Source organism: Hippopotamus amphibius, chromosome 5 (assembly GCF_030028045.1).
Source record: "Hippopotamus amphibius kiboko isolate mHipAmp2 chromosome 5, mHipAmp2.hap2, whole genome shotgun sequence".
NCBI lineage: Eukaryota > Metazoa > Chordata > Mammalia > Artiodactyla > Hippopotamidae > Hippopotamus > Hippopotamus amphibius.
The window spans coordinates 66,022,171-66,049,775 of record NC_080190.1 but is presented as its reverse complement, the minus strand read 5'-3'; the positions used below and the strand labels follow the sequence as shown (position 1 = coordinate 66,049,775).

Here is a 27,605-nt window from a genome sequence, read left to right as displayed (position 1 = left end):
ATTGGGTCTCTGAGCTAGGATTTTACAGATTCCAAGTAGAAGTGAAGTCATACGGTATTTGTCTTTCTCCATCTGACTTGTTTCACTTAGCATAATGCTCTCGAAATTCATCCATGTTGTTGCAAGTGTCAGGATTCCACCCCCACCCCCCACCCCCCCTTGCTGCACGTCTTGTTGCAGGATCTTAGTTCCTGACCAGGGATTGAACCTAGGCCTTGGCAGTGAAAGCGCAGAGTCCTAACCACTTGACCACCAGGGAATTCCCAGGATTTCATTTTTTAAGGCTGTAAAATAATCTATCTATAAGAGGCTATCTATCTATCTCACATCTTCTGTATCCTTGCATCTATTGATGGACACTTAGGTTGTTTCCACATCTTGTCTATTGTGAAAAATGCTACAATGAACATGAGGGTACAAATAACCTCTTCAAGATAGTGATTTCATTTCCCTTATATACAAACCCACACATGAAATTGCTGGATTATAGTTCTGTTGGTAATTTTTTGAGGAATCTCCATACTGTTTTCCACAGTGGCTGCACCAGTTTACATCCCCACCAACAGTGAACTAAGGTTCCTTTTTTGCCACATTCTTGCCAACACTTGCTATTTCTTGTCTTTTGATAGCCATTCTGACAAGTGTATGGTGATACGCCTCTTAATTGTTTATAACTAATAATATTCATACACACTGTGATCAAGTTTACCCTTTTTTTGCATGGCTTTATCGTATAAAATGTCTCAGGTTCAAACCTGTTGCCTGCAAAGGCAGCACTGTGCTTCGTTACTTGGCTTTCAAGAATATCCATATCACTCTTACCCTTAAGCAGACCTTCCTCATGTCTTCCCACTTACGAAAAGTCGTCGCACCACTAGCCTTTAGGTTTATCACTGTACTCTCAGAGACTAACCCAGGGTCTAGAATATACTGTGCACCCACTACAGGTTTGTCAAACTGAGTTTGATGTGTTCCTCACTCCTGCAGCTTAGGGAACATGCTCACTTTCTCACCCTTGGCATGCACTCCTTATATCCCGTCTGGGTACGTTCTACTCAGCCCTTAATCGCTGGCCGCTAATCTCCAGCTTATCTATGACACATTCTCATACTCCTATACTCTCTTCTTTCCCTGCAATATTTTTATGTTTAGAATATTGTACCCTGAGCTTTAGTTGTTTCAACAAGCAAATTATAACCTTGTTAAAGAGGACACCTCCTCATTTTTTGATGCATTCACTGTAATATAGGCAGAGTATAAGCATATAATAGATGATAACAGGAAATTATTTCTTGATAGATAGTTTTATATACTAGTTACTTTAGCAAATATTTCTCTTTCAAGTGTTTTATTTTATTTAATTAATTAATTTATTTTTTGGCTGTGCTGGGTCTCCGTTGCTGTGCGAGGGGTTTCTCCAGTTGTGATGAGCAGGGACTGCTCTTCGTTGCAGCGCACGGGCTTCTTAGTATGGTGACTTCTCTTGTTGCGGAGCATGGGCTCTAGGCACACAGACTTCAGTAGTTGTGACTCGTGGGCTCTAGAGTGCAGGCCAAGTAGTTGTGGCGCATGGGCTTATTTGCTCCGTGGCTTGTGGGATCTTCCCAGACCAGGCAACGAACCTGTGTCCCCTGCATTGGCAGATGGATTCTTAACCATTGTGCCACCAGGGAAGTCCCTAGCAAATACTTCTTGAGTAAATTTTCTATGGTGTATCTGCTAGACATTGAATATACAATGAAAATAGTTCCTTTTCTAGTCTCTTACTTGGGCAGTTTGCGATGGGGGAAAACATATTAATAGCAATTAGAATAGTAGTAGAAAAACATGAAATTTGCAATGGGAATATAAAGAAGGAAAGAGGGACAGAATTTCCAGGAAGAGGGCACTGCATATACAAAATGTTAAGAAAGGAATGCAGAAATGTATATTGATAGCCTTGCACACTGTTGGTTTGATTGGTTACTTGTTTATTGCCAGTTTCCAAACGGAAATGTAAATTCTGTGAGAGAACAGACCATCTCCAGCTAGCTCTCCATTATAGACTCTGATTGTATGTTGCCTTGCACACAGTATCCCTAAATAAATATTTACGGCATAGTGAATACATGAGGTTTACAGTGACTTGGTTAACAGTCCTTCACGTGTGTCTGTTTGTATTTGGCAGAGGCTGTGGGTGGTGAGGCATAAGCAGTGAGGAGGAGGGAAAGTTTTAAATGAGTTACACGTAAAGATTTTTAATCCATTCTGAGGCCAAAGAAGACCCACAGAAAGAAAGAGAACATAAGTTACCACAATCAGATACATCTTTTGGAATGATCTCTCTGGCACTGGTATAGGAGTTAGTAGGAAGAGATGATAAGATACTGGAAAACCAACTTGGAGGTTGTTGCAGTTGGAATTCATTACCTAAACAAAATCAACAATTGTCAAATGGAAATAAGGGTGTGAATTCTAGAAATATTGAAGTATTGGGAATGTAGACATGGAGTCACTCTGGAGAACGTTTGGGCAAACTTACGAATTATAACTTACACTCCTAGGGATAAATCACAGAGAATTGGATATTGTTGCAGGATTATATCCAGCATGCAGGCATTTTAGGTAATGTGGTTGTCCATGGTGGGTAGAGTAGATGGATAAAAGTTGGTGCACCCACACCAAGGAATATTAGCAACGGGTGTAAGCAACAGATTAAAGGTATATAAAGCATGACATGGATGGATCATAAAAATATAGTACTTAGTTTAAAAAGTAAGTTGGAGAATGCAACATCTAAGAAAATTCTATTTGCATAACAAATATGCATGCATAGAGAACAGCCCATTCCACGAGAAACAAAACTAACAAAATATACACTTAAGAACAAGAAAATCAATCTTATTTCAGAAAAAAATCTGTCATTATGTTTATTGTTATTGCAGCAAAGTTATAAATTTCCAGTAGAATTAACAATATTGTAATGTTCAGCTTTCTTATTCAGATTTGCTCAAGTCTACTCTTCTCAAATGTGAAAATTTAAAGGTAACAAAAATAAGAAGGCATGTGAGGTGGTGTCTTGGGAGGTTATCTGTGCAAACATCTTGTAGCCCTGCTGGATTACCTCCACCATGGCTGCTAATCATTCACTGCTGTAAATTTGCCAAATGACTAACCAGAGTGACTGGTTAGCGGTTAGTCACTGGGATAGGAAGAAAGATAGGAAGTTACTTCCAATTCCTGCCCTCTTCGGGACCATCAGGAGACAGGGAACCAGGGTGGGGCCTGCCTTCCAGCCAGCATCTGTCTGTCAGGACCAGGGCTGTTGTACAGTTGTACTGGGCTCCCCAGAAGGGAAAAAAAATAGAGCTGAGTCTAGCGTCAGGGGGCAGAAAGAGGTGGGGGGCTCGAGAGAGCCCCCCAGAACAGGCTGCCAGGTAAGAGACCCGTGGGGCCAAAGAGAAGTTTGATCCAGGCTCCAGAGCTGAACAAGGTGGGTGGTGATGGGGAGGCAGCCTGGCAGGTGCAGGGGCCTCGGGCCACCAGGCTCAGCGCTCCCCATGGCATCGAACGGTTGCTCTTCTCTGCAGAGGGGTGACAGCATCAGAGCTTGCTCCGCGGGACCTCTGCCAGGGGCCGCTGCAGCCGCCACACCACCCTCACTGGCTCAGGGGTGCGGTCCAGCTGGCGGAGGCCACCCAGGTCGCCTGTCTGGCTGTACCGCTGTAGGGCCGGCTGGAGCACCGTGATGGGAATGCTGAAGTTCAGGTGGGGGTAGGTGGCCCCTGTGTTATTGTCCCGGGTGTTGCTGGCGACGATGCCTGTGCAGGAGTCAGAGAGGAAAAGAGGGTGTGAGTCAGGGGATGGGGAAGGGAGGCCCACCTCCATCCTGGAGGCCCTAGGCCTACAGGGGGAGCTTGAAGTCCCCTCATAGTGACAGACACCAGGCTTCATTCGTGGACACGGGCTCCTCCCGCCCCAGTCCTCCTTCCTGGCTTTACTTTCTCCCTAACACTATCAGTCTCTAACACACTATGTTTCACTTATTTTGTTTTCAGTGCCTGGCAGAGTATGGCCTCCACAAAATGCTAGGTGAGTGAAAGAATAAATGAATTGGAATGACTAAAACGTCACACACAAGTTTTGTTTGGTCTGCTCAGTACATGTGTATGAATTTTTTTGAAGACAATTTTAGACTTACAGAAGTCTTGCCAAAAATAGTGCAGAGTCTCTGGACACCCTTCATCCAGCTTTTCCTTATGTCACCACACAACATTTATCAAAACCAAGAAATTAACCTTGGTGAAATGCTATTAACTAAAGTACAGAACTCACTTGGATGTACCAGTGTTTGCACTAATGCTCTTTTACTGATCCAGGATCCCACATGGCATTTAGTCGTCCTGTCGCCTAGGTCTCCTCTCATCTGGGTCATTTCCACGGTCTCTCCTTATCTTTCATGGCCGTGACACGTTGAAGAGTACAGGTCAGTTATTCTGTAGAATGTCCCTCAACTTGGGTTTACCTGATGTTTTCTCATGATGAGATTGAGGTTATAGATTATTGAGAAGAAAACCTTTTCAGTGCATCAATATCAGGAAATGTGTGCTGACTATAAACACTGCTTGTGAGGTTAACCTTCACTACTTGGATGGAATCTGCCAGGTTTCTCCACTGTAGACTTGCTATTAACCCCTTGGTAAGTAAGAAATATTTTAGGATTATGCAATAATCCTGTTTCTGCTTAAATGTTTGCTTACTGATCGTGGCATGCATCGATGGATCCTGTCTGCAGTGCTTCCTACTGTCGTGTCCTAACAGTGATTTGCTAGTCCCCTCATTTCTTCTACATTTATTAATGAGAATTCTTCTGAAAACCCAAACTACTACTATTTGTTTTGCTGCTCAAGTTGATCCACTGGGAGCTCCTTCACGTCCACTCTTGGTCCTTTCAACATCTGACATGCCCATCACTTTGTCGTTGTTACCACCTGCTTCCTTTCCAGCACCACAAGGCAGCCCTTGAATCAGCCAGTTCCTGGTTCCTTTTGTTAGAGAATGACTTTTAGAAAACAAGATCTGGACTCTCGGTGTGCTCAATGCAACCGGAGGTCACTGCTCCTAGCCCCGCGTCAGCAGACTCAGCTAGGAGTCATATATACATACACATACACACTAACCCATGCATACACACATCTATATTTCTGTAACCATTTATCTGTGTCTATCTTTTAAAAGGTCAACCAGTATATGGGAGAAAAATGGAATGCAGACTAGGACACATGTACCTAACTGTATTTCAGATGAATCACATGACTCTACTGAAGGGGACAGGGAAGGAGCGAATCTAAGAAACTTTGGAAAACAGCGTTTTGACTGGACACTTTAAGGCTAAAGCTGAAAAGAGCCATACATACTCAAACACTGTTCTCTACTTGGTAAATCCGTTTCTCATGGGGGTGTGGTTAGGAATTCTGAAAGTACTTTATTTATAGACTACAGCTGACGAAATAAGTAGATCCACTGTAACTAGCAAGAGCAAGGCAAAGTTTCTCAACTGTGGGAGAAAGCTGTCAGAAATCAGAGAAGGGGAAGGCTTGCATGAATCCTGTGTGTTGCACTGCAGGTGGAGGTATCCGTATGGACTCATAGTTGGCTTTTTTTTTTTTAATAGATAAGCAGACTTAAAAAAAAAAACACCTGAATTAGTTACTAAAATTTTTAAATTGAAAGATTTAACAACCACATATTTAAAAAAAACAAAAACGTTCACAGCTTCTTGTGAAAAACTGGAAAGTCAGCGAGTGTCAGGCCCGTGTGTCTTTGTAATGAGGCAACAATGTGCTGGAGCTGAGTGGCGTTCACCCCAGGTCCCCCTCGCTCTCCTCTCACAGTCTCCACTCACTCGCTCATGCATTCACTGTACCAGCCCAGTCTCTGTAGGCTTTTGAGTTTGTGACCCTTGGACTAATCCAACTCCCGAGTTTCACAGATCAAATGACATTAAGTGACTTACCCAAGGTCGTGCAGTGGTTTAGTGGCAGAGACCAGAACCCAGATCTCTTCCCTCTAAGCTCAGCCTCCGTCCCTCTCCACCCTCAGAAGCACAACAGCCTGAAAACCTAGGCTAACTACCTCTAGGCATAAGGCCCACCATCTTTCCAGACAGAGGGTGGCTCCTTGGGCTGGAAGCCAAGCACTCACTGGATGGGACTGAGGCTCTGGCAAGGAGAAAGCTGGGCGAGGGCCAAGGGTTTGGTTACCCAGGAGGTCCCCCGAGCAGGTAGAGAAGAGAGGTCCCCCACTGGAGCCGCCATGCACAGCACACGTGGTCTGCAGCATCACTGGTTTGTCATCCACCTGCACCACAGCCGACAGGATGCCTGAGGTCACCGAGGGCCCGCAAGCCTGGCCGAAGACACCAAAGCCCACGACACTGACAGCCTCGCCTGCCAGGGAGGGAAGAAGGGTGAAGCTGGGGAGCCTCCTGTGTCTGGCAGGACTCACATACTCCCAACCCTCTCCCTGTCCTCTCCAAACTTCCAAACCCTCCCTGCCCTTTGAGTTTCTGCTCAGATACTCTTGCCTCCATGATAACTTTCCCCAGGCCCCCACAGGAAGAGGCAAGGACCACCACTGAGCTCTGAGCACTGTATCTGCTCAACCACTTTTCTTCAGCATCAGGCTGTTCTCCAGCCCTCATTCCTCTGCTGGACTAGGCAGTCACTTTTTAGGATTCCTAGCACCTAGTGAGGGGCTCAATAGATGTCTGTGGAATTAACACCCATGTCCTGGGCCTAAGAAGTCTCTTGGTGAAAATAGAACAGTGATGATGACTACCAAGTGGGCACCACCTTCCTCCACCAAGTGCTTTACAGGCAATATCTCACCCATCCCTCACAACACCCAGGTGTAGGGAGCACTATCCCCATTTTACAGATGTGCAAACTGAGGCAGCAGACATTAAGCACCCATCCAAGGACACAGGGCTAGTAAGTGGCAGTAGAGATGCCTACGCAGAGAGCTTGTTACATTACATCATACCACATCTACAAAGTGAGACCTCTGGTACTTCTGTGGCAGCATCACAAAGCCTTTTACTCACACCATGCCATTGGAGCCTCTAAAGTACAACATCTCTCAGACCAGCCTGCAGTGCTATAAGGAGCCCCCAAGGCTCAGCACCTCCACACTACACTGCTACAGGGCCCCAGGAAAAAGGCCTGCCTTACCTTTCACTGGGAATTCCACCCCCCCCCCCCACCCCAGGACCTTGGGCATGCTGGGCACAAGCAGGGAGGCCTCCAAGAGCAACTCTGGCCAAAACACTGTAAGGAGGATGTAACAAAGTGCCGGCTTGACTCATTATTCCAGCAGGGGTGGGGAAGGGAGCTGACCTGCGGAACTGGCCTCTGATCTGCAGGGTTAGAGCACCCGGCACTGACTTTCCTTCCTGAGGTCCACCCCCAGACCAGAGAACCGCCTTGTCCTTTACCTTCATGGAAATGCTCAGCAGGCACCGGTATGGGGACACCATCTAGGTCCTCCTCCAGGCTCACCACTGCTATGTCAAAGGGAGATGTCTCCTGGGTGGCAAACACCACATGTCCCCAAATCATGGCACTCCTGGGAACAAGGGAAACAAAATGACAGGCTAGCTTTCCAAACCTTTAGCGCTGGGAGGAAGCAAAATAATGAGACTGACAGTAAAAGTCATGAACTTGGGGCTCAAAAGATTTGGTGTTGGCCTTGAAACATACCAGCAGGCAACTCTGGGCACATCACTTAGCTGTTCTGTGGAATTTCCAAGCATGTTTTACCAACTGCAGAGGACTTCTACCTAAAGCTTCCTGCACTTCACTGTGATCACAAACACCTGACACCTAGGGAGCACTGTGGGCCAGGCCTGCTGTTAATGTTCTACGGACATCATTTCATTTAGTCCTCATGGCAGCCCTACGAACTAGACACTGGTATTATCCCCATTTTAGCTGGTGCATTTGAGGCCCAGAGATGTTGAGTAACTTTCTCAAGGTCACATAGTTAGTGGTAGGAGCCAGGGCAACATTCTCAGCATTTTCCTTTACTGCCTCATTTGGTACCAACAATCCTGTCAGTTGGTGGGGCAGACGTGATTTCATCCCTCTGGGTCCCTGTTTACAGAAATGCTAGCACTTCTATAGCTCTTACTATGTGGCAACCTGTTCCGAGACTTTGTCATGGGAAAGCATCTTAGGCAGATTAAGCAAATTGCCCAAGATTATGCAGGGGTACCTGCTATACACTCTACAAGGGTAGCTTCTAGCAGAACTGGTGGGTTTCCCTAGGATGAAGAATGTGTGGGGTGGCGGGAGGGTAGAGGGGTGAGGAACTGGGGACCACACACAGAGGAAAATTCTCATCATCAGTCTTCCCTATAAAGTCATGGCTGTCCTGTTGGCTGCCAGAGGGGACTTCTATGGCAAAGCCAGGCTGAGTTAACCTCAGAAATTCAGTGGAGTCATTTGGAAAGGTCTGGGCTGAGATGCTCGGTTGAGCCAGGTACAGGAGAAAAACAGGCATTAACACCAAGGTGCTATAGTGCTTTGCCTTGGCCTAAGTTAAGCACCTGGGAGTACAGAAGAAATAGAACATGTTTTAGAAAACCAAGCTAGGAAGCCAAGGCTGCTGTCTCCACTGTCAGAGCAAGTGAAAGTAAAGGAGGGCAAGAGTGTTTTCCCTGCAGAGAGGGAACAAATGACTGAAGTCCCAACCTGACTGCCAAGATCACTCAATGATTGTTCAGAATATATTTGCCTGGGCCCCACTCCCACATTCTAATTAAGTGGAACCAAGTATCTGTTCATTTTGATCCAGAAGGGAAGTTCTGGTTAAGATCTATGAGACAACTCAAGTAAGAGTAACAGGCTCCTCTTCTACCCCAGAAGGGTGACATCCTGGGCCCCTGGGACTTACCTACAGCTTTCAGGGAAAAGATGGCAAGGTTAGGAAGACTCCATTCAAGGGCCTCTGGTGTGTGGGTGCAAGGCTGAGACAGAGAAGTTGCCCAGAAGGAATTCAGAATGCGAGGGGGAGCTCAAAGATGCCCAGCCGGGGATGCTGGAACACCCCACAGTCCCACAGAGTTACTTGGCATCTTGCCCAAGCCTCATTCACCCCTTGCCACGAGGCCCAGAACCCCTGCTCTGGGGTTCTGAGTGCCAAGGATGAGGGAAGTGTCCCAGGTCTCTAGCCACACTGCACCACCGAGGCAGGAGTGGGAGACCAGAATCATCTGGGATCTAGACCTGACAGCTGGTGAGGGAGTGGAGTACAGGCAATCTCGCGGGCCTTACTTGGGGCTGGCGCAGCGCACTAGGATTCTGGCCGCCTCCCGAGGGGCCACATGCCGGCAGGTCACCACGAGGCGGGGCGCCACGGCCACTCCGGAGCCCCAGACAGAACCACACTCCACCAGCACGGCCGCAGATGCCCACGGGGGCCCGGGGTCTCGGAGGGGCAGGCCCCACGGGGCGCCCGTCTCATGCGGTAGGAGGGCAGCCAGGGCGGCAGCGCCGGGGTGCAGGCTGCAGAGGGCGGCCCGGGCGGCGCAGAGGAGCGGGGCGGCGGCGCAGAGCAGCGTGAGGCCCACCCACTCGCGGGCCTTCCAGCAGAGGGGCGCCGCCACTAGCGCCACCAGCGCCCCCGCGGGCCGCGCCTCAAACACGCCGCCGCCCTCGGTGCCTGGCAGGCAGCGCGCATCGGTGAGCAGCAGAGGGCCGGCCGAGTTGCTGAGCACGCCACGGCTCAGAGTGTTGAGAAAGATGTCCGGGCAGAAGGCCCCAAACGGGGAGCCGCAGGCCAGCAGCGGCGCGCCCTTGGGCACGGCCCCGAGAGGCGCCACCGCCAACACCGGCCCGCGCTCCTCCTTCTCCGGGTCCGGCCGCACGCGCAGCAACGCGAACCAGCCCAGCGCTCTCAGCTGGTCCTCCTCCTCCTCCTCCGACACCTCCTCGTCCGGGGAGGCGCTCGCGAAGCGCCACTGCTCGGCCGCCTCGCCGCCGAAGAGGTGCGCGAAGTGGCCCCGGAAGGCCGGGCAGCTCAGCAGCAGCAGCAGCTCGGCGGGGCGCGGGGCTGCAGTGGCCGCCCGCCAGATCGGGCCGGCGGGCCGCGCTCCGGGCCGGCGCACTGGGGCGTACACAGCCCGGGGCGGCCCCGCTCCGCGCGGCCTCCCGGACCCGCGGCCGTTGGGCCCCACTGCACGTGCAGGCGCAGGTCGCCGCCGCAACTGTCGCCGGGCAGGAAGGCGGTGCCGGCCGCGGTCAACGCCCCGCTGCCGGCCCGCAGGAAGGGGGTGAAGATGCCCCCGTGGCACAGCACCAGGCCCGGGCGGCGGCTCAGGATAACCCCGCTACAGCTCCACGAGCCCGCCTCGGGCTGCCCGGCCCGGGTGGCGCTCACCACGCAGCCCGCCCGCTCGGCCGCCCTCACGGCGGGCCCCCACTGCCGCCCCATGGCCTCCGGGACAGCGCATCCGGGGCTTCCGGGAGGACAAGCTAGCCAGCAAGGACCGCGGTCGGCGCAGGCGGACCCCAGGTAGCGCCACCCAAAGCTGGGGGCGGAAGGTGCAGACACGGTCCAGGGTCCTCCTCGTCCGGTTGGACTGGCTAAGCCCCAACCGGCCCGGCCCGATTGGCTGGGCTAGGGGCGGGGCCCTGATTGGCTGCCGAGACTAACCCCGCCTTTCCCCGCCCCATCTGGTTCAGGTCGCTTGTGCGACATAGAGGGAGGAGAGGGACCGGAGGACGAGCCCCGGGAGAGTGACCGGAATGTGGCTTTACTGGGAGATAGGGGCGTGCTGGTCCCTCGGAGCCTAGTCTCGTCTCTGTTCGCTGAGCTGCAGGAAAGGAAATAGAAATGCGCGCTGACGTGGCAAGACTTGACCAGGCTTTGACTGGACCTGTCAGTATCTGCGCAGGTGTAGGAGACATCCGACCTCTGATTCCTGCGATAAGACAGGCAAAGAGCCTTTCAGGTATTTTGAAATTTTGTAAGCAAACCGTACAGCAGTCCACTAGGGGATGATGGAGCTCCTAAGATTACACCTCTGGTCTTTTGATGCCAAAGCTCCACACTATATATCTCATAGAAACTGGATTTGTTCAAAATGAAATTGTCCTTTAAAACTATGATAAACGGTAGCTGAAGTCAAAGTTTTAAATTACGCAACCCTATAGTTTGCAGTATGCACATTTCATATAATGACATTTATAACCTCTACCCAGGGTTTATCTAGGTTAGGGGTCAAACATTTTTTCTGTAAAGGGCCAGAGTGTAAATAAATAGCTCCGGTTTTGGGGGCCATACAGTCTCTGTCTTAAATACTCAGCTCTGCTGCTGTAGCATGCAAAAGCTGAAGAGATGGGGTGGCTGTGTTCCAATAAAATTTTATTTATGGACCCTGAAATTTAAATTTTATATAATTGTGGCATGTCACAAACTTGCATTCTTTTTTTTCTCTCACAGGCCATACAAAAAAAGGCAGCAGGCCAGGTCTGGACCATGGGCTGTAGTTTGCCATCCCTGATCTACACTAACATAAAAAGTCCTTACTTTTCCAATGAAGTCACTGTGAGGACAGAGGAACAGGAACAAGTATGCTTTGGGGGACTGCAGGATATCCCTGAAGCAGTAACCACAAGCTAGACATTTTATGAAGGTCTGTTTATCACAATATCAACTAAACTACACAGTAATTTTAATAAGATTATTTTGAACATATTTATGTCAGCATTAGTGAAAAATATTCAATTATTACTTAAATTACATAACCTTTCTGCCTCAAATTTTTGAATAAACTAACGCTGCTTGGTAATGCTCAAGGCTCCCAGTGACACAAACCTGTTTGAGAAAGGGCAATGATGATCCATTATAGTATGAGGCAGGGCTGAAATCAGCAGTCTTTCTTTAGTGGGTACTGTCTTTTTGGTTCTGTGACACAGAAGATGGCTTGATCACAGTAAAACCTCTTAACTATCCAACTTCCTAGCAATTAAGTGTTTCTTTCTCTAGAGTCGTGATTCTCCCTTAATGACGCCCAAGCCTCCAGCATGAACTGTTTGCGTCAGGTTTTCCTGTCAGGTTTTTCTGTTTACATCAGGTTTTTCTGTTTACGGCACATCACAGTAGAGTCCCAAGTCACAGCAAACAGCCAAGGTGAGACTCCCTGAGTGCTGGGCTCAATGACTCAGCATTTAACTTTCATGTTCCGCTCTGACTCAAGTAACACAAACCCATATAAGCATAAGACCCATGGCATCATTTCATTGTATTAGTTTCAATTTCAAGATGCCTCCAATAATTTAACAGTCAAAAAGAACCTGTTGCATTTTGCTTCCCATTCTATTTTATCCCAGTACTTTAGTTTTAGAACCTCATTTAGGTTTTTTAACAGCAAGGCTTCCTACAAGCACAAGCACAGGTTTCAGTACTTCTATTTTGCCAAGTGCAGCATTCAACTGAATCTCTCCAATTTTGTATCAAATGATGAAACACAGCTAAACTGGACCCAGTCCTTGCAAGCATGTTAATATGAGATTTTGTTCAAAAGTCTGCCATGCCCATCCTGTTGCAGAAATGACCACCAATCCTGGGACCATGGCATGTTCCAAGACTCTCAAACGGTACTAAATACTTCTAATGGAATGTGTAAATTGGCCTGGCCTTTCTACACACACCCCGCACCCCCTGTAGCAAAATTTCTCTTACATCATTGTAAATATTTCTTCCCATAAGTAGGGAAGAACTTTTGCCCCACTCCCACCCCCAAAGCAAATGTCATGGTATGTTCAAACTCAGAACAAACCAATGCCAAAAAAAAAGGAGCAAGATAGCAAATTTGTTTTAACTTTTTATTAAAACGCTTAGGATACAGATTGACTTTCTTTTGTAAATGACTGTTTTACTTTTCCTGAAATAGGACAGATATGCACTCTGATAAAACAGAATGAAAAAGTCTCAATTCGTGGGAGTTCCTTTACAAAGCTCTGATCCTGTTAGGAGCCAAGCTCCTCACAGCAGCTTCTTTCCTCTATCTTATTTCTGTGGGGCAAGAAATAGACTGGCGCAACTTGATTTTTCAATCCCGACTCTTTCTCCAGTGGCCAAAATAAACCACTTTCACAAAGAGCTGCCCTGTGTAGAATCCATATTTTCTAACTTGCTAAAAAGTGATTAGAGACACAGGAAAAAAAAAGAAAAACAAGAAAACTAACACTGAAGCAATCATACCTCTCATATCTCTGGATAGAGAAGTATGGGTTACCTTTAGCCAAAGGAAATTAAAATTAAGCCAAGTTAACTACCTAGTTCATTCACTGTTAGCTAGATTTGTTCACTTACAGCTTTAACCCCTTTCCAAACCAGCTATGTTCGCTACTAAATGAAAGGCATGCTCTTCCCAGCTTTATAGTTCACTGAGCCTCTGCATTTGGTACCTAGCAGTGAAAAAGTATGCTTTTTCAACAGGTGAGTACTGAAGACTAACAATGGGAAATCCAACTAAAGAATGGTACTCTCACCCCAGGAATACATTATTCACTCCTTCCCTGCCCTCACATTAGAAGCAAGAATCCAATGAATTGAGTTCAGGCCTCTGCAAATAAGCCTCATCATTACCATTTTCAGTTTTGAGGAAAATACCTCTAATCTTTCATTAAAGGAAAAATGAAGATATCCTCCCACATGAAGACCATCTCCTATCCCTTCATCCTTTACTACAAGGGTAAAATATTGGTTTAGATCATGAAAATCTGATTTCACACGTGGCATTAGGAAAATCAAATGCTATAAAAATAATCCTCATGACACTACTGGGGATGCTGAGGCTTTTATACCAGGTGCTTACTGACAAGTGTTGCTGGCTCAAAAGGAATAGCTCGACACAAAGTTTTCGGATTAGAGTTTTCCCAGATTATTTCTGGGCTGGAGAAAGGCAATTTCATAACACCCCCCACCCCCCCAAATGTGTAAAAGCTACAGATGTTAACCTTTAACACCAAAAATAAGTTGATAACCAATTAAAAAAGCAGAGCTCATGAAGAGCCCAATAAATCAAATTCTGCAAGGGGAAATTTTAAAGCCCACTGAGTAAATCTTTCCTAGATTCAAACAAATGCTATACAATACCAGATTTTTAAGTTCTGAACTCACAGAATTAAGAGCCCTTAAGCTGTTAACTTCGTCCTGTGTGACTCTCCTATTCAGAAAAATTTCCCCTAGAATCTGCAAAAATGACTAAGACGCATCTGCAGTGTATGACAGCGTGGGATAGATATGTTCTCAAGTCTTCCATGAGGTGAAAGTCACTTTTTACAAATGAAAATGGAAAAGGTGCTACAGAGAGAAATGAAATTTCACAACTGCATAAAAGTAAAGACTGGCTGAAATTTGTAACTTTATGAGTAAAAATAGTAACAATAACCCACTCTATAATTAACTCCTCTGCAGTGAACAACCTGCTATACACGCCGGGATAAGGAATAACCCTAGCCCCCGCTGGTGGGAACGGGCCTCAACTGAGGCGGGGGTTCTGCCCTTTCCTTGTGCTCTGTGCACAAGGTGGTGCCCCCTACTACAAGGCAGTTAAGGAGACAGGGGCGCCTCTCTCACCAGCCTGCTGTTCACTTGACTGATCTCTGGCCTCCACCATGGATCTGTGCATAATTTCATGAAGTATCTAAATGCCATTCACTAGTTTAAAAAAAAAAAAAGAAAAGAAAACTCTGGACCAAGTAAATTGTGAACTCAAAAAGTTATTAGGAGGGTCACCAATTACATTAACAACACTTTCTTTAAAAAATAGAATCACTTTCTTTTGAAATCAACCACAGTGGTGAGACGTGTTTTTCTTTCCAGGTGCTCCATGATGGCACACAGCTCTACCCGGCAAATCCTGCCACTTCCAAGTCCCGGGGTGCTGACCTGCACCAGCACGTGGGGCGGCGTTACCTCCCAACAGTGTGGAGAAGAGCACATGTCACCACTGGGCAATGAGAGAGCTGACAGAGACTCTTGGCTTCTCAACGCCAGACATGGTCGGAGAGCTTTCCTTGTTCTATTAGAAAAGTTCATGAGGAAGCTGTGAATAGGATCAGTCCAGAGAAGTAAAACTCTTTTATTTTCACTGTCCAAACATCAGTCAATATACTGGGAGAGCCAGCGGAAGCCCTCGCCGTAGCCTTGCCTCTTGAGCACACTGCACATGAACACTTCCATGGGGCGGGCATTCAGCTCCTTCAGGGTCACATTCCCCTATGGAAGGCAAAATCAAGAAAGGCCCGTTAGCATCTCCATGTGGAAAAGCTTGAAAGGGTGACAACAAAAATCACCTTCTCTGTCCCTCTAAAGCAAATCTGAGGAAGCATTAATTACAGAAATGTGGTCAAGACCACTGGGGTTCGTGCTTTCAGGATAGATATGCAGCACGGTCCTATTCCCAGATTTTCTCTCTCCCCTGGTGAAGAGCCTTTGCTTTGAACACAACATTCATCTGGAAAGGTATGGCAGCAAACCAAGAAAAAGCCACTGGGACCCACAGAACCAGCATGATCTTTGATGGACAAAAGAAGTCCAGCACTTCTTATAAATAAGGACATTCTCATTAACACGAGCATTCAGAAATATACACTGACGACAGGTTACATTAAGAAAATTATAAAAATTCATGTGAGTGTAAAGAGGGAAAACTAAATGAATTAAAGGAAGTATTTCTAGAACTAGATAACCAAGAAGAGGCAAGACTAAGGAACTATGTAAAAAGTCAGGAAGCTGAACATCCTAGAAAAGGAAAGTTTTAATAATTAAATATGCCAAAACCCCAAGCTCAAAAGACCAGGACTCCTGTAATTATAGCTGATCTAGATTTTTCTCTCACAAGCATACTTTTCTGCAACAGGGTTCTCCTTTCTACTGGAAACAGCATAACCTACTAATCTGAAAGACTTGGGTTTTATTCCTGATTTTAACACTGATTTGCTGTGTAGACCTGAACCAATCACTCTCAGAGTTTCCTCATTTTCAAAACAGGGTAACAGTCCTACCTCTTTCAGCAAGAAGCAGTGAGGATAACCCAGTGCTTGGATTTCAGTGCTTGGAAAGCAATACAAATGATCACTCTTCCTACCCTGAAATTTCCAGTCAAAATTTCTGGCTAAGGATGCTTTCAAAATTGATTTCTCAGAAGTGGATTTGAAAGATAGAGAATTCTTAAAATGATAAGTTTGCTTTTTCTACCACGTCCTTCATCCTCATATACCTGAGGAAATGCTCACTAGAAAAGTTAAAAAAAGAACACATTCCTGCCTTCAGAGAGTCTACAAATCACCTCTAGTAACACAAACACTAAACCCAGTTACTTGTGAAAGACAAGTAAAATCTAGATAGCAAAACATGAATGTTTCAAAAGCTGTGAATTTCCTTTATAATGTGTCCCCTGAAGATTTTTCTCTTACCTTTCCTGTGGTCTGTCCATAAAGTCCAAATATCTCACGGAGTTTTTCTTCACTGATTGCATCTGTTCTGTCAATTTTGTTACCCAAGATAAGGATTGGCACATTGGATATTGTTTCATCAGTCATTAAAGCCTAAAGACATGATAAAAAAGAGTTGAGTGAGGAATCTATAAAAGCCCACCAGATAATGAAAACAACTTTAACTTTCACTTGTCTATAAGGTATCAAATGTAAAGTGAAAATCTGATATTTATACTTGAGTGATTAACTAAAAGTTAAGCTTGACATTATAGCCCCTAAATATTACCTTGACATTAGTTAAAAATCCCCTAACAGCTTCAAAACAATTATAATGTAAAGCTGTGTCTATTTGCAAGGCAGCAGAACTGCCCAGCCTTAACTCTGAGCTCTATCACTCAGCCACAGACCATCCGCAGCTCTCCCCTGAGCACTGTCCTAGAAGAACAAAGCGCTGGCTACAGAACCTCAAAAATGACTACAGGAGTCCCCAAGTATTCACTAGATGCCCCACGTGTGCAAAGCACTATCTCCAACACTGAGAGGAAGACAAAAGGGTAAGACATTCCTGGCTCAAGAAACGCTCACTCTATAGTCATCTGTCAACAAAGCAAGGCAAGTAGACGATTGTCCCAATGAATAGGAAGAGAATATAAATACTAAGATGTTCAGGAAAGTAAAATGGCCATGTGGGCTCGAGGAAAGTCTTAGCAAAGATGTGGAAACTAAACTAGACTCCCAAGGAGAGGCAGGGTTTGGATAAGCAGAATCCAAAGAAGGAAGAATATAAGCAATGGCTTTTACGGTAGGAAAAGAATTCAGGAAGCCACATGGAGTATCGCCTGGCTGGATTAAAGCATTTATGTTGACAAGTGCTGACCGAGTAAACGGGTTGGGAAGGGTTGACAAACATTATGGTGCTAGTCTGTGAAGTTAGCTGCATATAGATCCCAAAGACCCCCTAATCGAGAAATTAGATAGAATCTACATTTTCAGTACAATGAATTTGCAAATAGTATGTGTCTGTGGCGCTCAGGTAAGGGATGATGATCTAGCCTAAGACAGCAGCAATGTAATGAACAGTGCAGTAGGCATTCTGGAGAAAAAAGTGAAGAGACTGATGTCTAAATGAGACAGATAAGACAGGAGTCAAAGCTGGCAGAGATTTCAAGCCTGGGAATCTATGCCACTGATGGGAAAAGCTAGGAAAGGAGAGCAGAGTTGAAAGGATAAAGGGAAACCTACTTTGAACGTCTCAAGTTCCAGGAAATGTTAGACAGAAACCAGAGCTAGGATGTCATTCATTCATTAAATACTAACAAAGTGCATATTATGTCCCTGAGGCTTCACTAGGTACAGGGGTTTCACAAAGAAATAATAAGACAAGGTCCCTACCATCTAGGTTCACAGTCCGGTGGGAGAGACCTAAAAGAAAATTAGTAAAGACAACAGACACTGATAAGATGGAGAGTCTAACAGTCTGAGAGGTCAGAGGAGGCTTCCCAGAAGCAGTCATACCTGAACTTTGAGATCTCTTAAAGGACATTTAGAAATTTACCAGCAAAGGGGGGTAAGGGTCAGGAGAGAAAACCAGGCAGAGACAGTTACTCCTGCACACTCAAGGGAAGACAAGTTGTTATCTATGTTTGGAATGTAGTTCGAGGCAGGCAACAGACAGAAACGCTGGAGAAACAAACAAAGGAAAGATCATGAAAGATCTTACGTGCTATGCAAAAGATCTGTGGATTTTATCCCCAAAGTGGTAAGAGATCTATTCAAGGCTATTAAGTAGGCAAAGACAAGTCTAAGTTCCTTCTAGCATTACAGTATGTGGCAGGGTGGTGGCAGAATCTACAGTAATCCACTGCATGTCCAGGTAGATGATGGGGAAGATGAACAGTTCCATTCTGGGAGAAAAGAACTGGTAGGCAAAGTTTCTAATAAGTAGCACTATGTATGAGGCTGGAGCTCAAAAGAGGTTTAAACAAGAGATCCATTTCGCAGTCACTAGCATGTGGGTTGTAGGTGAAGAAATGGAAGAAGCCTGGACCAGCCTGGGACACAGTATAGACCCTGGGGAGCACCCAGATTTCAGGGCTAAGCAGGGGAACAGGTGCTGGTGAAAGAGTGTGACAAGTATCAGCCAGAGAGAGCACCAAAACCAAGAATGTAAAGGGGAGTTTAGAGAGAGACTGACCAGTGCCAAGGGGTCAAGTAAGGGAAGGACTGCCCTGCAGGGGATTCTCCTTAAGCCCAGAGCTTCAGATTCAACAAACATACTTAAACCTGAGAGAGGTTCAAGTTGCCAGGAACAAGAATGCAAAGAGACAGTTATAAATCAAAGAGAAAGAAGAGGCGCAGGGTTAACACAGTAGGGATTACAAAGGCAATATTACAGAAATTATCAAGCCAAGAAAATGCAATGTTGAGAAAGGAAAAACTTGAGGTGAGTCCTAGTTAGTATCAAACACTGCATGTGACCCAAACTGAAGACAGAACAGACTGTTAAGGTCTAACAAGTCACTTAGTGCAAGGGTGGGCAGGCACAACCTGAGAATACAGATTCAAAAACACAAAGAACCCTAACAGCTCCTTTAAGGTTTCACTATGCCAACACTTCATAAGCAGTGAACATACATGATATGCGAAAGCGAAAGATTAATTATGCTGGGAAAACAGACATTAACTGAGGAGTGTCCCGAGCTAACTGCACAGGGAGTCACCCCATGATAGACATAAGCAAAGTTAATTTACTCGTGTTCGAGCCACGTTTCCTCAGAACATCGAAAAGCAATGTCTTAGCTTTTAAAACACTTTCTTCCTGTAACTAGGACTTTTACCAAATGTTAACTGGAGTGATTAAGTATTGGCACTACTGAGCTGTATTTCAAAAAAATAAACAGAGGCCAAGAAAGGAAAAAAATATAAACATACATTAAGCTCAACTTTTGATTCCATGAGTCGAGGATGATCTGCACAGTCCACCAGAAAGACAATCCCATTAATTGCTGGGAGATAATTTTTCCAAACCCGACGTGCTAAAAGACAAAATTTGCAGTTGCATCAATTTAAAAACATATATTCTGAAAAATGAATCACCTAATGGTCTATAAAGTAGGCAAATCCTGGCTAGGTTTCAATAGCATTAGACTCTGAATAGATTCTCCAAGACCCAGCCACTATTAAGTCAGAACAGAGAATATAAATTGATGGTCCATGAACTGGATCTGGGTTTTCTGCCTGATTTTCTGAGAAAGTGCAACTTCTGGCAATCCCATGCCTATCTATCCACATGCTGGATGGATAATCAGGTGGAACTGAGTGGTGGCTGCCCCTTTAGATGAGGTCAGTTCTTCAGTTTGCCAAAATTTCCACCACTCCCTACTGTATTACTCCCAATTTCACTCACTTAAATGACCTACCTTACCCCTGGAGCCATTTTAGTTTGCAACCTCTGAGTTAAAATATCAGGATGCAAATTACTTGTCCATATAACTTTAGTCCCAAGTAACCAATGTGTAAGCGTACTGACACATTCATCTACTCAGCCCACAGGGAGACTGGGCTTGACAGGAAGTTCCCAGGCTAATTACCTCAGTCTCCTTATTTAACCCAGTGTGCCACATAAATTTTATTTTTTTCTTTATGACATGAAGTGATAATGGTCTGGGAAGTAATGCTTTAACTGTATTAAAATTTCTAAGCCATTCACTTTTAGTCCTTTCAATGGGATCATTAAGGAAGCATCTCTACATCAAACATTGAACAGTGGTTACCTCTGAAGAGTGGGACTGGGAAGGAGAGGTCAGGGGAATTTCATTTTTATCTTCCATATTTGAATACTGATTGTATACTGAATTTGTTACACTGAGCCTGGACTACTTTTATAAGTTAAATTTTTCAAGTTATACCAAAAAAAAAGAAAAAAAAAAGAAAAAAAAAGAAAGAAAAAAAAAAAAGGAAACCTCCAACTGTATAGCATTTTAGTAATTTGTGTAAAATGGTGGCCAGGTTATTATGAAAAAGTGTTTTTGTTAAGTAAATTTTCCTCAAACAAAACTACGTACAGATCTTTCTTGACTTACAGTGGGGTTATGTCCAAATAACTCCACCGTAAGTTGAAAATCTCATATGTCGAAAATGCATTTAATATACCTACCCAGCATAGCTTAGCCTAGCCTACCTTAAAAGTGCTTAGAACACTTACATCAGCCTACAGTTGGGCAAAATCATCTAACACAAAACCTATTTTATAATGTGCTGAATCCCTCATGTAATTTATTGAATACTATACTGCAAGTAAAAAACAGAATGGCTGTATTGGTGCAGAATGGTTGCAAGTGTATTGGTTGTTTACACTTGGGATCACATGGCTGACTGGGAGCTGTGCAGCATGATGAGAGACTATGCATGGTACAACACCATACGTGGTAGCCTGGGAAAAGATCAAAACTCAAAATCGGAAGTATGATTTCTACTGAATACGTATCGCTTTTGCATGACCATAAAGTCAAAAAATCTTAAGTCGAACCATCATTAAGTTGGGGACCATCTGTACATAAACGCACTTCCCTTCTCACTCTATCAAAACCTGAAAGCTAAATTTATCACACCAAATAACACACAACTCCCAATTCAGGTGTCTAAAAACACCTACTCCTTCTGCATTCTCCAGATGGTCTCAGTTAAGCTTATAACTGCATTATCTCTGAATTTAAATTTGTAAGCAGTTACGAATACTTTTGAAAGAAGGAGAATAGACACCATACACCCATCCCTACACAAATGGAAATAATACAAGCTCATTACAGAAAAAAAGGAAACAAGATAATCTATAATCCTCCATCAATACACAGCCACTGCTAATGTTTCTGTTTATTTTCTTTTAATCTTTTTCTTTATAGGAATTTTATGTGATGGTGATCATACTACATATATGATTTTGTATGATATAAATAATAAATGAATAAAATAAATGTAATTATATGTTAATGAAATCACTGACTATAAAATTATTTGGATCTCTTCTCAGTCTTTTGGCTAAAATTACCTGACTTTACAATTACAATTACCAATGTTCTATTTTTTTAAATTATACTTTAAAAAAAATGAATTAGATTCAACCTAATAACATAATTCTCCAAAAGGAGACATCTTAACTCAATTTAATAACAAATGAATAAACCTAACAGGATCTCAATAGGTTCTTTCTTCTACCTTCCCAGAATACTTATTCCCATATCTTAAATGTTTTACTTCTAAACCTATAGTCTTGCCAAATGTAAAGTGGGCGTCCATCAGATAAAGATTCCCCATTCTGCATATCTCTAAAACACCTGACAAGAATTTGGGAACTAAATGGACACAGCCTGAGTAAGGCAAAAAGCACTGAGGAAAACAAGAAGGCAGAAGAAAGTGTTCCACCAATTGCCCCAGATGGGGGGAGTATACAAAATATCAGCTCAGATCAGGGTGGTCACTAATGGTCACTGTAATATTTTTGCAACTTTTGACAAATTTAAAATTACTTACAAATAACTTAATTTCCTACACACTTACACTCCACTGAATAAAGGACAAAAAAAAGATGATTAAATTCAATGTGATATAATACTGGATCTTGTTTAAGAGGAAAAATGCTATAAAGGAGATTATTAGAACAAATGACAAAAAAGGGGAGTATACACTATAGAGCAGATAAATAAAGCTTCCTGGGTCTGATAATTATTATGATTATATAAGGGAATATTCTTGTTATTAGGAAACATGCATTAAAGTATTAAAGGAGTAAAAGGATATGATGAACTCAAACGGGTCAAGAGAAAAGAAATATAACATGTATTACACAGTGGGGGAGACTAAAAATCTGGGCAAAAGGGGTAAAGGAGGGGAGTTCTCTGTATTACTTATGTAACTTTTGACAAGTTTGAAATTACTTAAAAATAATAAGTGAATATAACAACTTCATTAAATAAGATCTCAATCCAAGATGCAAGTAGTTTAAAAGGTATGTATGACACACTGCTTTAAAAAAGAAGGGGGAAAAAATGAACCAGAAGTCAATACCACCCTTCTACTGAATCATCCCTTACCTTGCTCATGCCCACCAAGATCAAAAGTTGTAAAAGTCATTCCAGCAATTGTCAGCTCTTCTGATGCTGAAAAATAAAGGAAGGAAATAAACTTCTCCATCCAGCAAGGCCCAGCTACCAGTACTCTAATGCAATACAATGCAAAACCTAATGAAGCTTTCATTACGTAAAGAAAAGGATTCAAAGGTGAAAACACTCAAATTATTCTAAAAAAAACCAAGTCTCTAAAAAAAAAATAAAAAAATAAAAAATAAATAAAATAAATAAAAAATAAAATAAAAAATACCCCCCCAAAATAATAAATAAATAAATAAAATTAAAAAAAAAAAAAACCAAGTCTTTTTCTGCAAGGTGTGAGCTGCTCTAAGAAGTAGATATGGGAGACTGTGCGCCACTGCAGGACTAATGAGAACAGACAGTAACAAACTTCCAGAGGTTTAGATTTATGGGTATTTGACCTGAGTGTGTCCTATAGGGAATTTTCTTCAAGTGAGCTGTCTTTTGGGGCATCAGTTAATAAAAGAACTGAATTAACTGGGGATTCATCCTCCAACCCTGACATTGACCCTCAAATATCAAAATGTCACCAGGTATTTTCAAACCTACTCGGATGTAATGTTGGAACATGTTGGCCCAATCTGTCATCTTTGAGCATGTGTAGAAGAGTGGTTTTGCCTGCATTGTCTAATCCCAAGAATACAAGTTTTCCAGATTTCTTGTAGAGTCCTAAAAAAGAAAAAAAAGAAAAAAAAAAGTTAACATAATTTGCTCTCTACACACCAAAGCCTACTTGTATCAATATTTAAATCGTTACAGGAAATGCATATAGTTTGAAATCTATGATATATTTCAAGGAAATGGCTTTACCTAGGAACTGGAGCACACTGCTGAAGCCATTGTAGATCCACTCAAAGATGAAAGACATTATTAATGCTTACTACCTGTATAAAATAGGAAAGCAGCAAACATTAGCTTTCTGAATGCTAGTATATTTCTGGAGAAGTTAACTCTCATTTGCTGGCCCTGACGAATGTTTACAGTCCCATGCTTTTGGGCTTAAGAAAACAAAGGATTTTGCACTCTGGAGGAAGTCTCTGGGGTCCTCAGATCTGCACAAACTTCTGATTTTCTAACAGTTTTCAATCTATGATACTCAGAGGACTAGGAGTTAAAGATATACTTTCCTCTTTTACTGTGTGACTCATTCCTCCAGGCAGCTGCTCATTCACATTCCCTAGATACACCACTGCTGTCTACCAGTTAGCAAAACTTCTAGGAAATCAGCCTCATCAATAATCTGGATCAAAATGTCACACTGATGCACTAAGTAGAAAATAAGAATAAAAGGCATATTAATCTGAATGAAAAGCATATTAACCCATCCTTGTAGACAACTCTAAAAAAAACAAGGTCACCAAAATCCTACTGGCTGGCACAATTTGCGCTGCTCTATTTACCAATGCTATCTCTTCTTAATATCTGTTTAACTCCTCTTATAATATGTGCCTTAACTTAGAAAAAAGATGATACCACTATATTGGAGAGCCATGAAGAGAGAAGAGAATCCGATTATAATGTGAATAATCAAGACCTACCTAACCCATTTTACAGATATGGGCTTTCTTAAAATAAGAATACTCATTCAGGTCACAGAGGTAGGTTCCTAGCCAAGTACATACCTCAATACTGATATTAACACCACTTTTTCTACTGTTTCCCATAAGCCTAGACAAAACAAAAGATGACCTGAACCCCCTAAAAGGTCTACATACATTTGGAATAAGCAAGAGGACCTCTGAATGTAGGGTAGGATCTACAGCCAATGGTGGGTGTTAAGGTTTCTTAGAGTCGGCATTTCCCGATCACACCGAACTTCTGCCTCAATATCTCAGATTTGGTGCAGAAAAACGAATGAGTCCCCATTTTTACTCCTCTCCATCAGCAAGAACACCTGAACACAAGGCTTTATTCTAGATGTGGCCAACTGCTATCAAAGTTGCTGAAGTTTTGTGTTTTTTTAAAAAGTAAACAGAAATTGACTGTAAAAGGGTTAGCCACAAAAACCCACCTACATTCTTCATTCAAAGAATGCTACAGGAAGAAGAAATTTAAAAATGGAGACTATGTGTTAATTTTCTTTTTCATCCAATTACTGGGTTTTTTTAAATCAGGCCTGTGGCCTGATGTGTAAACTTTAGGGACTGCTTAGTGCTTATCTTCTCTGGCTCTTACCATAGAAGAGCCAAATGAAGCTTGGGAGTTTGGGTGGGGGTGGAGACTGAAGGAAAAAGCTGTTATAAAAAGATACTAGAACTTTCCCAGTGGTCCAGTGGTTAAGACTCCGTGCTTCCACTGCAGGGGGCATGGGTTCAATCCCTGTTCAGGGAAGTTCTGCATGCCAAGCAGTGTGGCCAAAAAAAAAAAAAAAGATACTACATACGTTTTTTTTTTTTGCCTCCTTCAGTAACATCAAGATATATTTTGACAGAAAAACCAAACTTAGTAGGTTAAATAATAGTTTTGTCCCGAAACTTAGTCTCTACTTTAAGAAGTCCAATGACTTAAATACACTTACAAAGTTCCTGTGCTTAAGCTTCCACTGTAGGTTAAGTAAAAAAAACAATGTGCCTCTCCTCTGCAATCCCATCAAACCAGTCATCCTTCCCTATTTTCTCAATCTACCACTTGGAGAAGCAGGGCTCACCTTTAGAGAGCAGCTCTAATGAAAGTCACTCCCACTGATTACGACTTTAAAACCCAACACTTATATATTCATTTATACTACACTGGTTTGCAGTCATAACTTTATAGACATTTTGTAAAGTTTTACTACATAATTTTAGAAGTATTCCCAACGAGATAAATTTCTCCCAAGGTGACAAAGGGAAAATCCCATTTTAGGGAACTTTTCACTGTTAACTGAAGTACTTTGATTTTCCAATTTACTTTCCCTTGACATCTCTGCTTTAAAAGTCCTATAACTCTTCCCCACAAAATGACCTATGGAGAGTGCTTGAAGAAACTCTTCAGGTTATGTTAAAAAATAATAAAACCACTTACTGGGCCCAAAGAGTTGCATTGTATTGTTACCCAAAGTTAAGGAAATGTCTCTGATGGCTCCTCTATCCTTGAGATCTCAGGCTTTGTATCCCCTCATGAGTTGTTTTTCAGTTTATACAGGGCCTGCATATACATCTCATTTCAGCCTCACACCAACCCTATGAGATAGGAATCCTTAGCCTCATTTCACAAGATGAGGATGCTGATGGTCCTAGATTAGCTTACTTAACCAAGACTGCTCAGCTGAAAAAGTAACAATGCCAGGACTTAAACCCTCCTCCTTTATTTTAATGCCAAAGCCAAAGCTATTCCTGTTAATATCACATAAAATTCCAATGCAAATCACAAACCGCTTTAAAAAGACATAAAACTTCCTTAAACCACCAACTACACAGATGATAATCTAATGTTTTCTTCCTTACAACTCATCACAACTTTTGAATGATATGTTAATAACTAGCATTTTGTTTCTTTTCTATCCTTGATCCACTTTACCACCTTGTGGCATCTTATGGCAAATTAGACAACAATTTAAGGGCTCTAATTAACAACAAAAGCACTGCCAACCTACCTAAAACTAACACTTGCAAATTTCAGGATTGATTCAAGTAAATAAAAAGGAGGAACACTAGACTGACAATTAGCCTATAAAAAAATCTATGCCTCACTTCTTATACATGTTCAGAGCAACTTTGAGACACCATTTCAGACAGACTGGGGTAGCAAGCAGCTGGATTTTAGTTAAGAAACCGCTTGGCTGCAGGGTAAATGTCAAAGGTCAGCCCCACTGGAAAAGCCTGTAAAGCCCCCTTATAACAACCTAAGCAGATGTACCGAAGTAAAGGAGAAAAGACAAGAACAAGAGTGAATACTAACAGCGATTTTTTTCCCATGCACTAAAGAAAGAGGGAAAAAAGGAGGATGTGGAAGAAGAAAACACGGGGTTCGACCCAGAACAGCGGATGATCACACACAGCTGAAGTGGGGGTGGGGAGAGCCCTGGACTAGGAGCCAGGAGATCTGGTTAGAATGGTCACACTTGCTATCTGCGGGGCCTTGGACAATTCACTGTGCCTCAAGAAGCCCCAGTCCCCGAATCTGTATTAAAAAAATAAAAATAAAAAAAAGGATAATCATCAAGGACTTCAATCTACCCCACCGAGGGCTTCAGGCTCATCCGAGACAGGTGATGTGAAGCCAATTCGTAAACCTGAGCGCACGGTACAGACAGAAAACTGTTATCCTGCCCAGCAGCTGCAAGACCCCCGAGCTGAATGCGGATGGACCCGATACCCGGAACGCCGGTAGGGGACCGAGCAAACCCGGCCAAGCCGGCCCGTCCCCGCCCAGAACGAGTCCCGCGGCCCCACAGAAGCGCCTGCGTGTCACTTCCCCCCCCACAACCCCGCCTGCGCCGGCCTCCGCCCCGACCCTTCCCGCCGGCCACCCTAGCCCCTCCGGCCCCAGCTCCCTCCTTGGCCGCAGCCCCCTGACTCACGGCCCAAGGGGCTCCTCCGGCGGCGGCGGGCGGCTTGGACCCTCCCTCAGAGCACAGAGGCCAGCAGCACCCGGTACCGCCAGCTACTCGCCGGATATACGTAACATCCCCTCCCCCGGGACTTCCGGGCGCGTGCTCACCCCCGCCCCTTCGTAGCTTCACGGCGCTTTGCCAGCCGGTGCCTCCCTACAGCGACTGGGGCCGCGGAGGGGCGGGCCTCAGGCGTGAAGAACGAGCTCGGGGGCGTTCCCGGTTTGGCCCCGCCTCCCCCGTAGGGAGCGCGGGATACGCGAGACGTGGCAGCGTCATGGCCCAGAGGGTGGGGGCAGGGTCCTGGAGTCTTGCCAGGGACATACACGGCTTCAAATCCGACTCTGCGTTCCCAGACGCTGCGGGAAAATCAGAAGCGGCGACCAGCGGGTAGGTAGGTTCTCGGAAGAGTTGACCTGAGAGCCCTCGACCTAAGAT

The 27,605-nt window shown here is 44.1% G+C and overlaps 2 protein-coding genes across 4 annotated transcripts; both read right to left on the bottom strand.

Annotated features, from left to right (window-relative positions):
• Window positions 1–1,967: 1,967 nt before the first annotated feature.
• Window positions 1,968–10,630, bottom strand: TYSND1 (trypsin like peroxisomal matrix peptidase 1). Its single transcript, XM_057736622.1, is given in 5 exon segments — window positions 1,968–3,800; window positions 6,243–6,428; window positions 7,475–7,605; window positions 9,315–10,086; window positions 10,089–10,630. Coding segments are annotated over 5 exon segments (1,692 nt in total). The 5' UTR covers window positions 10,474–10,630; the 3' UTR covers window positions 1,968–3,582.
• A 4,125-nt stretch (window positions 10,631–14,755) lies between these two features.
• SAR1A (secretion associated Ras related GTPase 1A) lies at window positions 14,756–27,268 on the bottom strand. Of its 3 annotated transcripts, XM_057735566.1 has the most exons (8): window positions 27,138–27,264; window positions 23,760–23,902; window positions 23,447–23,516; window positions 23,186–23,305; window positions 22,580–22,645; window positions 19,422–19,525; window positions 16,470–16,601; window positions 14,756–15,270 (listed from the first exon to the last, which is right to left on the bottom strand). In XM_057735566.1, the coding sequence occupies exons 3-8, from the start codon at window positions 23,502–23,504 to the stop codon at window positions 15,154–15,156; spliced, it is 597 nt and encodes a 198-aa protein (XP_057591549.1). In that variant the 5' UTR covers window positions 23,505–23,516; window positions 23,760–23,902; window positions 27,138–27,264; the 3' UTR covers window positions 14,756–15,153. The 3 variants fall into 3 exon arrangements, with proteins under 3 accessions (XP_057591549.1, XP_057591548.1, XP_057591550.1); XM_057735565.1 differs by lacking the exon at window positions 23,760–23,902 and having other exon boundaries at window positions 23,447–23,520; window positions 27,138–27,268; XM_057735567.1 differs by lacking the exon at window positions 23,760–23,902 and having other exon boundaries at window positions 27,138–27,217.
• Window positions 27,269–27,605: the final 337 nt, after the last annotated feature.

What these genes read in the sequence shown, in the direction of transcription:
- SAR1A (XM_057735565.1), bottom strand. Translation starts at nt 23,504, where the DNA reads ATGTCTTTCATCTTTGAGTGGATCTACAATGGCTTCAGCAGTGTGCTC. An exon ending in TCTTGGTGGGCATGAGCAAG is followed by an intron (nt 19,526 to 22,579) that starts GTAAGGGATGAT and finishes TTTGTCTTTTAG; the next exon opens with CACGTCGGGTTTGGAAAAAT. An exon ending in AATCAAAAGTTGAGCTTAAT is followed by an intron (nt 16,602 to 19,421) that starts GTATGTTTATAT and finishes TCATGTCTTTAG; the next exon opens with GCTTTAATGACTGATGAAAC.